At 32.8% G+C, this 13,172-nt stretch overlaps 1 protein-coding gene across 1 annotated transcript; it reads left to right on the plus strand.

Annotated features, from left to right (window-relative positions):
* Positions 1-4,667: 4,667 nt before the first annotated feature.
* Positions 4,668-10,806, plus strand: LOC143053620 (uncharacterized). Its single transcript, XM_076226411.1, has 3 exons — positions 4,668-4,796; positions 6,080-7,842; positions 10,547-10,806. The coding sequence occupies exons 2-3, from the start codon at positions 6,177-6,179 to the stop codon at positions 10,555-10,557; spliced, it is 1,677 nt and encodes a 558-aa protein (XP_076082526.1). The 5' UTR covers positions 4,668-4,796; positions 6,080-6,176; the 3' UTR covers positions 10,558-10,806.
* Positions 10,807-13,172: the final 2,366 nt, after the last annotated feature.

Below are 13,172 nucleotides of genomic sequence, written 5' to 3' on the forward strand. Positions count from 1 at the left end.
GTAATTCATGTATACTTTCCACCAAAATAAACCCAACACATGTATTTAAATAGACTTTTTAATACTTTATTTAAATATGGTATGAGCCAACTGGTATTACGAATAAAAAAGGACTCGAGAATTATAAACACTTTGATAATGAAGACAAAATTATACAAATGCAGTTAATCAAGAATTGTTTACTTGACCTAGCCTTGTTCGGGATTGCTATTCAGTAGTAGTCGTGTTAAATAATTTTTAATTTTTTTCCCGTATTTTCTGTATATTTTATATTGATAAAGTCATGTAGCATAGTTTTGTTACTTAAACTGATTTGTAAATTATAAGGACACCTGTTTATTGTTGAAAATAAACAAGAAGATGAAGACTGTTTTTTTTTGCTCTACTTTTCCTTTGATTATTTTGACAGGGGTTGCAGTTTGTTGCCAAGCATGATAATATATTTTAAAATCATAGTTCTGTCCCTAATGACATCATTAATTAAAAGCTTTATTTGCTGTAGTGCAATATAATATGTTGTTGTACGCTATTACTTTTGCTACCGTTCTGCATTGTTTGGATAATGTCCTCCTCGGAATTGAGAGGCCCCGCTGTTTCATCAAGTCAGTCCCACACCCCAATTGTCCGAAACCCCATTGGTTTGACACCCCATTACTGTGACACCCTTATAGAGTACACCCCATAAGTCCGACATCCATACAATATTATTTGGTGCTATTTTGATACTGTCCCGAAGAAGTGGGGTCGTCCCGTTATTCTGAAACCCCTTTAGTTTGAAACACTATTGGATCGACACCCCATTTGTCCGACAACCCAATAGTTCGACACCACATGAGTCCAACCAACTATTGGTTCGACACTCATTTTGTACGATATCCCGATAGTCCGTCACCCTATGCATATGTCCGACAACCAATAGTTCTACAACCCCGAAATCCGACATCCCAGTGGTTCGACACCCCATTTGCCCGACAACCCATTAATCCGACACCCCATAAGTCCGACACAAGTCGAAATTAAAAACCTGCTTCATTGACACCACTTCCCATCTGCTACGACTTATGTAAGAAATGCCATGATAGTAAAAATATAAGGCAATCGAATTCCTTGCAATGTTTTGCTAAACTAGCTCATACATTTAATCTACCATTTTCCACATGAGAAAATGCCGGTACCAAGTCCGGAATATGAGAGTTGTTATCTACTCGTTTGATGTGTTTGAGGTTTTGATTTTGCCATTTGATTAGGTTCTTCTCGTTTTGAATTTTACTCGGAGTTCAGTATATTTGTGATTTTACTTTTTAAGTGTGATCTATCTTTTTATTAAAACACTCCGCTAAAAAACGAATATAATTGATAGTTTTCTTAACGTAAGAAAATCTGGATTGTAACTGACAAATGAGGTTATAGTGGAGTGGGCAGAATGAGCCAGAGTTCTTAACGTTCAGAGACTTGGATCGTGGCTTTCTCTGCACAAGGCATCGGATTAAACGCCTGATCGGACGTTACTGCGTATTCATTCATCTTACACAGCAAAACATACGCCCACTTTGGCAAAAATTATACTGTCGGTCGAAAAGATCAAACGTGTACATATTTTTATCCCCAAGTTACCCTTACAGGTGATACGCAGTCTCTCGTTGTAAAGAAACATATCCAGACCGCTTAATACTCTCAGAGACGGTCAACACTGAAAAGACTATCTTAAATGAAAGAAGCTTATATTGATCCAATTTCTCTATTTATAATGTATCTACACTGAATTTAAAGATCGAAAACTAAAAAAAAAAAAAAAATTACGAAATATGCATAGTTGTATAATCGATAACATGATCATTTGGTTCCGAAGTGAATACTATATGGATTATTAAAATTAATGATAACGGATGGCATTTGCCGTCAGAATGGTCTTGAAGTAAACATCTCCTTTAATAATTATATATATATAGATGTAGGAAGATGTGATTTGAGTGCCAATGAGACAACTCTCCATCCAAGTAACAATTTAAAGTAAACCATTATACGTCAAGGTACAGCCTTAAATAAAACAAAGCCTTGGCTCACACCGAACAGCAAGCTATAAAGAACCAAAACAAAGTGTAAACCCATTAAAACGGGAAATCAAATGTCTAATCTATATAAAAACGAGAATCGAGAAACACTTCTGAACCACATAAACATAAAATTTACGTTTGTTCAGCCAAAAAAAAAAAATATTAATCATTTAAGAATAGCTGGTAGTAGTGATTCCAGTTTTGTTTGATAAATTTATTACATATTCATTCAAATAAAAACAGAATAACAATTGATGTTCCATTCACGCCAGCTCAGCAAATAATTGAGTATCCATCATTGAACAAATAAGTAAACACAAACATTGACCATTACTTAAACACGACTTGAACAATAAATAGAAATAAAATGAAAGTTTGTACGCGTACAGAAATGTCATCAATACAATACTTTTAATACATTTTGCTTCCAAAAACTTGCACATTATTCCTACTCCTGATTGATCAGTCTTTGTTCTTGCCTCTGAACGTCGTGTACATGGCAAAAAAACAAAAATGAGAGAGAAAAGTCTTTTCATTGATGAGAAAGTTACGTATGCTTTCAGAACCTTTTTTTTTAAATTTCTTGATGTAAATTTGTATTGGCAAAACATTTTGGAATAATTATTAATATTTGATTGACCTCACTTGATTGTCTTATTAGTTTTGTTAACCCAACTAGAATCAGGGTAATCCGATCAACAGCTTAACCCTACCCAAAGATAGACATTCGTTTGGCGGTGCGAGGTGTTTAAATTCGCGGCACGTTCGGTCAAAATCCGATGCATGGTGTTAAGATAGTGCCACACTCTTTTCACATTGAAGTAACAAAAGTCTATTAGGGATCATAAGGTGATCTATAGTAAAGCTAGATTTCTTTTTCGATCTAATATACCCTCATTTTCCAATGACATTAACCTTCAAGTTCATACCAGTCGCCCATATTACAGGTATGGCATATTATAGTTATTGTTAATCAGTTCTTATCCTAAACATCCAAGAAATATTTGCAACTGGACGAAAAGCAAACAGTGATCATTTATGAAATATTTGCCACTTGGGGAAAAGCAAATAAATAGTTCTCTCTTGAACATTAAAGAAATATTTGCCACTGGACGGAGGCAAACAATAAGTTTTCATCTGAACATTGATGAAATATTTGCCACTGGAAGAAAGCAAACAATTAGTTCTCATGCTGAACTTTAAAGAAATATTTGCCACTGGACTGAAAGCAAACAATATCATCCTGGACATTTATGAAATATTTGCCACTGGACGGAAAGCAAACAATTAGTTATCATACTGAAAATTTATGAATTTTTTGCCACTGGACGAAAAACAAATTATCAGTTCTGATCCGGAACATTTATTAAATATTTGCCACTGGATGAAAAGCAAACTATTAGTTCTCATCCTGAATATTTATGAAATTTTTGCAACTGGACGAAAATAAAACAATCAGTTCTCATCCTGAACATTTATTAAATATTTGCCACTGACGAAAAGCAAACTATTAGTTCTCATCCTGAACAATTATGAAATATTTGTCCCTGGACGAAAAACAAACAATTAGTTCTTAGTCTGAACATTTATGAAATACTTGCCCTTGGACGAAAAGAGCGATGGAAACAAAATGTTCCTGTGACACATACAACTATTAAAGAAATAAATACTGATTGGTCCTTTAGATTCTGAACTTTTTTTTATAGTAAACATGCTGATTTATATATACTGTATGATCTCATCGTTTTTCATGTCGAGGTAAAATAATAGCCCTATTGTGTTGTTATTTTCACTGCCCCCTCTATGATCACTTTTCGACTAACGGACGTCTACGCCCTTCCGGAATGTTGGCGTGCTCCTGATCATGATCAGATGGTCAATTCCACAATCCAATCAAATGCGCTATTTTTAGTTTCGCAAAATTTAATAGACTCTAATACAAATATTAACCAAACAACAATTGTAGGGGAATACTAATAATAAGAAGAACACCATTGTCATTGAAAGATATATGGCCTAAAAGTTTGATTATGAATCAATCGATCAAATCAAGTCTTGAATATGAACACGATTTCAAGTGAACAATAATAATTGCAAACAAACATGAAGAATAAAAATATCAAAGTCTATATACAAATACCAGGACAATGAAAGTTTGAATATATTGTTGTTCAGATGTAAAATCTTCAATCATACACTTTAATTAAAGATTATTACTTTTCGTCATAATTTTCAATTCAAGTACATAAAAGTTATTATAAACGATGCAGGGTTGGATGATCTTTGCTTATAGATACCAATATAAACATTCGTTTTACAAAAGAAGTGTATTCATAAGGATGTGAAAGGAAATCATGTCATCATATATAATGCATGGGGTACCTTTAGGGTAATTCAATTTTATTTATAAAATATAACCATTAAAATTTAAAGATATAACAAAAAATAATAATTATTTTTGAATATTGAATGGTCATATTGAGTTGAAAACTCTTTGAAATATATTTTTTCTTATTTGTCATAATATAAATTTTCCAAATAATTCTTGATTTTACGTAACCCCCATTTTCTTTTATAATTCTTTTAAGTTAATTCGCCTGAAACGTGGTTTATTTTAGTTCATGCAGTGACGTATGTGTCTTTGTGATAAATATTTAGGAGTATATCATAAATATTTTTGGCGAACACTTTAAGGAATATTTTATCCCACATTGGTTGCTGAAAAAAAATCGTCGTTTTGCGGTAAGCTAAAACATTAAGGCTATTAAATACATGTAAAATAATGAAAATGAAATAAAAAGAATGTTACCTAAATTTCTGATGATTATTGTTTTGATCGAGATAAAAAAAAAATACAACAAAAGAAACTGGTTTAAAATGTATATTGTTGACGTGTATTTCAATCTTGAAAGAGAGGTTTCATATTTATGAAATTTCTATAAACGATCTGCGCATATTTTATACTCGTATAAAACAATATGTCTATGAAAAAACTAAGGACATTATGTAGTATGTATTTTAGTTACATGTATCTAGAAAAAGGAAATGTACATGGTTTTATTCTTATGTTTTCCCAGTTATTTCATTGATGGGTTTTCTGTATCACAAGTCCCTTTTCTTTTTTTCATAGTGAAGGTCTTAAACGATTTAAGTGCCAGCAATGTGTCCGCAACATTTTATCCATAGTAAAGGTTATCAACGATTTAGGTGGCATCAACATGACCGCAACTTGTTTTTTAATAAATGGAATAAAACGATTCAGGTGGCATTACTGTGTTCGTAATATTTTTTTCATATTGAAGGTTATAAACGATTCAGGTGGCATCAATATGTCCGCAATCTTTTTTTTTTCGTTTTGAAAGTAATAAACGAAGTAGGTTATCTTAACTTATGAGGGTATAAAAGTGCGAGACAAGCTTAGAATGATGAAATATTACCATCGGGTATTTACAGTCTGTCAGTATAGTGATTTCAACTAAGTGCTAGGATAAAAATGAAAATATTTTATGTGTCGGCAGTGCTTTGTCCAAAGACTTTAGAGGTATTGCGGACTTTAACGGTACCACAGTGCCTTCCTGTCTTTACCATTTCATCGTCAGGAATGTTGAAAGAAAATAAATTTAAAGCCACACAGAAAATCAATTATATTTTCAGAACGCGATAAACAAAAACCAGTAACAGTTACAGTTTCTAAAATATACTAGTCGATAATCGTTTTAATAATTCTGTTCAAAATAATTAGTCAATTCTGCTGAAACACGTCGATGAAATGGGCCCGATATGTCATCTGGACAAGGGAGCTAGCGTTGAAAAGTTATTTTCGTTTTTTTCTTAATTGACAGCTTCAATGAACTGTTATTATGTATCTCTGGCCAGTGTTTTAATTATATCTAGGATGTGACGAGGAAAATTGGTCGGAAAAAACTTCGTCTTTAAATGCATCAAACACCAAAAAATTAATTTTGTATCGAGATATACGATTCATGCTTGATATTAATAATATTTTTTCCGATTTCTGTTTTCAGATCAACTAGGAAAAGCAACACTAAAAGAGTGCAGAGATATTTTCTATCAATCTATTGCAATTTTGGAGACTTATTAAAATAGGATAGTTAAATCATAATGTTTTACTCAAAATCACATTTCAACACGACACCGGGTGATTATAAAATACATTCTTACGACAAGGTTCATGATTATAACCATGTTCACGACTATAATCATATTCATGGTTATGATAAAATACACGAATATGACAAAATTCACAAATATGACAAGATACGAGAATACGAATATCACGAATATAAACCTACGAAAACAGAACAGAGGAAACCACGACCAATTATTGAGAGACCAGCTGCGCAACCCGTAAAACGGAAACGGAAGACAAGATTAGAATGGCCGGATAAACCAATTTATACACATACGTTTAGACCGTATGAATATATTCCTCCGCCTCAAATTCGAAACTATGAATATAAAGAATATCAGATGGACAAAGATTATTACATTAATAGAAAATTAGTACCGTATAAAGGCAGTGTTGATTATAAATTAACTCCAGAAAACTATTATCCGTTCAGATACCGTAGAGGAAAACAAAAAAGAGAAGATTTTAATAATAACGAAGACATGAAAAGGGAAGCAAGTTTAAGAGATATAGATTTTAAAGAACCGATTTATAAACCAGAAACACGACGTGAGGTAAAGTTTCCAACTAAGTACGTTTATTTACCAAAGGCACTTCGGAAAACGCAAGCAAAAGCAAAACCTCCAACACCAGTTTATAAACCAGAAGTACGCAAACAGGAAGTTCTGCCTACTGCATTCGTTTTCGGACCTGCTATTACCAAAAAGGCTGAGATAAAGCCACAAACACCAGTGTATCAACCAGAAGAACGCCAAGAGGAAATTCTTCCGAATGCATTCATGTTTGCTCCTATTGTTATTGCAAAATCTCAAACTCAAGCAAAACCACAAACTCCGATATATCAACCTGAGGAACGTCAGGAAACTGTTTTACCATCAGCTTACGTCATAGCACCAAGGGCGGTGCAAAAGATCGAATCACCAACACCTGAAAAATCACCTAGTCATGAAATAGTAACACAAACTGCAGCTGTGGCAGCAGTCAGACGTGCTTCTCCAGTACACAATCCAAGTCCTGTTAGGAGGATTTATACTCCTATAGGGTCTAGGTCGCCTTCTCCAGATCTGCCACCAGTTGGTGCCGTCATTGCAGGAGGTATAATTGTAGCAGCTGTAGTCAGTAATAAATCTGTTAAAAAGGAACCAGAAGAAATACCAAAACAGGCTACTCCAAAACCACCATCCTCCGAGCGCCAACGATCAGCCTCGATACAAAATGTCGTGGTTGCAGCGGCAGTTGTAGGCACCAAGTCACCCATTCCTGAGCCAATATCAAAACCAACACCAAAACCATCAACACCTCAACCACTTCCTGTGCAACCGGCACCAGCAACTAAAGCAGTTGCGGTAGCTGCATCAGACCCCGCTAGGAGCGCAGCAGCAAAAGTTGAATCTCCTAAACCAGAAAGAGCACCAACACCAGCAGTAGAAGCATGTGATGCCCCAGTAGCTAAGGCGGGAGTGGTTGCTGCAGCATCGGTTCCTGCTTTATCGAAACCGGCACCGCAGCCTAAAACTCCGAATGCACCAAATAATCAGTATAACGAGGAACCTTCCACCTGGTCTCCTGTTCCGAATAGAAAGAGAGGTCTACCTCCAGAAATTATTGCGACAATTGAGGCATATGACAGAGCGCATGGTTAGTATAACGCATAATACTTTACATTCAGTGCATACACATGCATACAGTGCTAAGGGAGCAACCATTTAAATAAAAGGCGGAGGGGTCAGACGCTATCAATCAAATTAATGCTTCAAAATTTTACACTATAAGGTATGAAGAAAATCTTTTTTTTTTTTGGTCATCAGTCTGCTTGACCACAATGTGATTTTATCATACTCTATTGAAAAATAGTAAAATGTGTTCGTTTCCTGTTATAGACATACTTATATGGATTTGAACACTCATACCGGTATGATCCAGATTTTGTAGATGTCATTAGAATATTTGATTTAAAAATATGTCATCTATAAATAATCTTTAGTTCTCATAAAATAAGCCCATGGTTCGTCTGCAATCTATTGTCCCATTCGTGACAAATAAACTGTTCACCAAAAACGTGAATGAAGATTGAATTTTAAATGTTCATCAAAAGAATATTATTTTTTCATATTAAAATTCTATTTTTAATATCGATTGACGTGTGACTGATTTTCAAATATGTTTTAAAACTTTTATAGGTTATGGTTTATACTATAAATATGTATTTAAAACATAAGTTATATAAGATAAGATAAACTCGGTTTAACTGCAATTCGAAGTCTGTTCGTCCTGCAAACCGTTTTTCACCACACTTTTCTCAGTAATGGCGAAACTAAATGACTCGATGTTTAACAGCTCACTCGTGTTGTAGCGTGTATGTTTTTTTTTGTTTTTTCTTTAAAACACCTACTTAGTACCCTCTCCATCTATCCCATTCATTATACTAGTCAGTAGGAGTTGAGTAACGTTTCCCATTTTTGCTGATATAAATTTTTGTCATCAGTCTGCTTGACCACAATGTGATTTTGTCATACTCTATTGAAAAATAGTAAAATGTGTTCGTTTCCTGTTATAGACATACTTATATGGATTTGAACACTCATACCGGTATGATCCAGATTTTGTAGATGTCATTTGAATATTTGATTTAAAAATATGTCATCTATAAATAATCTGTAGTTCTCATAAAATAAGCCCATGGTTCGTCTGCAATCTATTGTCCCATTCGTGACAAATAAACTGTTCACCAAAAACGTGAATGAAGATTGAATTTTAAATGTTCATCAAAAGAATATTATTTTTTCATATTTAATATCGATTGACGTGTGACTGATTTTCAAATATGTTTTAAAACTTTTATAGGTTATGGTTTATACTATAAATATGTATTTAAAACATAAGTTATATAAGATAAGATAAACTCGGTTTAACTGCAATTCGAAGTCTGTTCGTCCTGCAAACCGTTTTTCACCACACTTTTCTCAGTAATGGCGAAACTAAATGACTCGATGTTTAACAGCTCACTCGTGTTGTAGCGTGTATGTTTTTTTGTTTGTTTTATCTTTAAAACACCTACTTAGTACCCTCTCCATCTATCCCATTCATTATACTAGTCAGTAGGAGTTGAGTAACGTTTCCCATTTTTGCTGATATAAATTTTATAAGTTTATTAAAGAGGGAAAAGACCCTAAACCAGTTTAAAAAGATGAGATCAAGCAGATTAAAGACCATGCTATAACCATACACTAAAGGTTGCATTTATGTAAATATTGACAATGCAATTTCCCATAGGAACTCCTTTTACGGCTAAAACTGTACCACTTTTACTATGAAGTTTTGAATTATCCTAGAATTGAAAGTTCATATGCACTACAATTTTTTTCAAAGGTCAAAATATAGGTCTGTGTGGCATATTTTCAACGTTTATATGCCCTGAACTTTTCTGAGTTTAAACTAACACTAATTTTCTTAACTACCCCTACATTTGTACCTCGAATGAAGAATGAAGAGTTACCACATATTTCAATGTAAACAATATGCAAGTGTATATTTACTGGTAACATTCCCAAGTTATGAGAGATGGAACACAGAGAGCATAACTGGGAACCAGTATGTAAACAAAATTAATTTTCTATAAATATTCTAAATCTCCCCAAAAGAGGTGTGGTTTGAGAAACAGCTGTATTTACAAAGTACAAGCTATAGTCCTGAAAATGCATGAAATATTTGCCACTGGACGCTAAGCAACCAACACACAAAAGAGAAGTCATGGATATCAGGACTTACAAGACAAATATATATAGTAGCTAATTTTAAAAGTACCAATTTAGGGTGGACCATTTAACTATAAAAGTTCAACTTAAGATGATATGCAATAAAGTAGAAATAAAGCAACAAAACCAATAGTTACAGTAACTATTTAAGATCCTTTCTTAAAATCATTAATTACATGCATGTTCGATATGAGCCAATAAACTCATCATAGATACCAGGACTAAATTGTGTATATATATACGCCAGACGCGCGTTTCGTCTACAAAAGACTCATCAGTGACGCTCGAATAAAAAAAAAATGAAAAGGCCAAGTACGAAGTTGAAGAGCATTAAGAACCAAAATTCCTAAAAGTTTTGCCAAATACAGCTTAGTTAATCTATGCCTAGACTCCGTGTTAAAGATCGTTCTTTGATTATTATTATTGTTAATTTTTCAGACATTGACTTAGATTGAGAGTTGTCTCATTGGCACTCGTACCACATCTTTTTATTTATACAAATATGCATAAAGATTTATTAAAATCTACATATACCACTCTTTTAATCCTACATTTATATTAACGTTTATGTTTACATTTTTTTTCAGGCAAAACATGAGGACAACAGACAAATTAACAAGTCTTGTTAAGCTGTTTAATTGACGACGACGCATGTCAGAAAAAAACAATTATGCCCCCTCCACAGATTGTGAATGGTAGCAAAGGCCTACGAGAAACCCTAGATTTGGGTTTGGAAATTACATTTGAATTTGAAATCATAATTCCATAACTTGCTCGTCTTGCCATGGTGTTATATAAATATTATTTTGCACTAATAATGATGATGAATAAAAAATAAAATATTGATTGAATGAATTACTGACAGTTTAAGTTTAGGAAACGGAGTTGATATGTATAATTATAAAATAACTTAAGTATATTTTTGGTGTACAAACTTTGCAACATTCGTAACGATTTTTGATAAATCTGTAATACATAAAATTGAGAAAGGAAATGGGGAACAGCCGAATACCACCAATCACTACAAAAGTCAAAAAGTCTGAAAAGACCAGTTTTTGTCTGAATTTGCATGAATTTTTACTCGACATTCTTGATTTGTCTAAATAATTTTAAAAAAATCTTGACATTGTATGAATTTGTCTCATAAGGTTCTTGATTTTTCTTGACAAGTGTCTTGACAGTATGAACATTGTCTTAAAATTTCTCGACACTTCCTGTATCATCTGATAAGAGTCTGGATTAGTCTCGACCAATTCTTGACTGTCTTAAATTTGTCTCGATCTGTCTTGACATATTCTTGACATTCTTAATAATGTCTCGATCTGTCTTGACACATTCTTGACATTCTTAATAATGTCTGAATATGTCTTGACATATTCTTGACATTCTAAATAATGTCTGAATATGTCTAGACACATTCTTGACAGTCTTAAATATGTCTTGACACTATCTCAACAGTATAATTAGTTATATAAATTTCGCCTAAAAATGTGAACAGACTTATTCTGCACTGTTTGTGACATTTTTTTGCTTTATATACTTATTATGGCTAAACTAAACTTTGAAGAATCAAGGATTAATTTTGTGTAGTAAGATACCCTTTTGGTGCAACTTAGTAGGAATACCCTGAATAGTCCCTCATGTAGTTTGATTTTGATTAATTTTTATTAAACGTTTAATTAATTGTTTTCACTTGGAATATAAGTTGAACTTGCTGACAAACAGCATTTAGATTTTTGCCATTCGCAAAACTGCCAGTCAAATTTGCTTTACTATAATAGGTGTCTATAAGGCAGTTTTAAAATGTGACCTTGCGTCTCTTTTGGACCCCAAAATGCATCTTTTGGGTTTGTGTGTCTGAAATAAGAGGGGGGGGGGGGGGCTTTCGTGAAGGTCTATATTATGCATGTCTGTTTGGGATCCATTTCATAAGACCAATGATTTTTATTGAAAATGGACCCATTATAAATAATTTTTTTTATTATTCCTGGGGTAGATAATACTTTTCTTTTAATCTTTGGGAAATATTCAATTTCAATTCATTTTTTCATCAAAATGATGATTTTCATTTTTGTCTATGAACAAACTTTTTAAATTGTAGTGGCATTGTCGGTCAATTGATAAGTTGTATGGCTTATTACAGGTAAAGCAGTAATTTCTATTTGACAGTTGCGTGTACTCTGGGTGTGTGGAATACCTTAATTTTATGGGGAACATCCTGTCCATGTGTAATACTTAATATATATTCCAACAGATGACATTACACAATTTTTCTTCTGTTAAATGAATGATTTGTATATTATCATAATTTGCTATTAATATATAAACCACATTTTGGTACAATAATTTTTTACCATATAAACATTTATATTATGAATGTAGAATGAAATATGTCTACAGTATGATTGGTTTAAATCATTTAATTTATAAGATTTAGGAATCAAAATTTGTAATTATTTAAAAACTCAATTTTAAATTGTTTTATATCAACACATCCAAATTTAAATTATTTCAAACATTAGATTTAAACTCAGAACTGTCAAGTAAATTTAAGACACAATTCAAAATGTTCAGAATATGTCAAGCCATACTGAGATAAAATAAGAATGTCGAGAACATGTTGAGAAATTTCAAGACAGTATTTAAATGTCAAGAATTTGTCAAGAAATTTTAAGACCATATTCAGAATGTCAAGAATATGTCAAGTAATTTTCATACAAATTTGATATAAATGAGAATTTGTCAAGAAAAATTAAGACACAAGTCATACTTTTGGAGAATGTCGAGTAAAAGTTCATGCAAATCAAGACAAAAACTGGTCTTTTCAGACTTTTAAACTTTTGTAGTGAATGGAGGAGTCTTTCATCTGTCTCCGAAACAAATATATATACTAGTTCAGTGATAATGGACGTCATACTAAACTCCGAATTAAACACAAGAAACTAAAATTAAAAATCATACAATACTAACAAAGAACAGAACTAAGATGAAAAATTTTGTCTGGCATTTTTTTTTAGCTGTAATCTCTGTCCTGCCTTTTTATTTTTCACTCTGTTCGGTCCTGCCTTTTTTTTTTTAGTTTATCCTGACTTGTTTTTACCTAAATTGTCGTCCTGCCTTTTTTTTTTGCAAGTGTCTCATCCTGCCTTTTTTTTTTTTAACTCAAAACTCCTGTCCTGCCTATTTTTTCAAATTTCATCATAGCCTCCCTCC

This window comes from Mytilus galloprovincialis, chromosome 12 (genome assembly GCF_965363235.1).
Source record: "Mytilus galloprovincialis chromosome 12, xbMytGall1.hap1.1, whole genome shotgun sequence".
Lineage (NCBI taxonomy): Eukaryota > Metazoa > Mollusca > Bivalvia > Mytilida > Mytilidae > Mytilus > Mytilus galloprovincialis.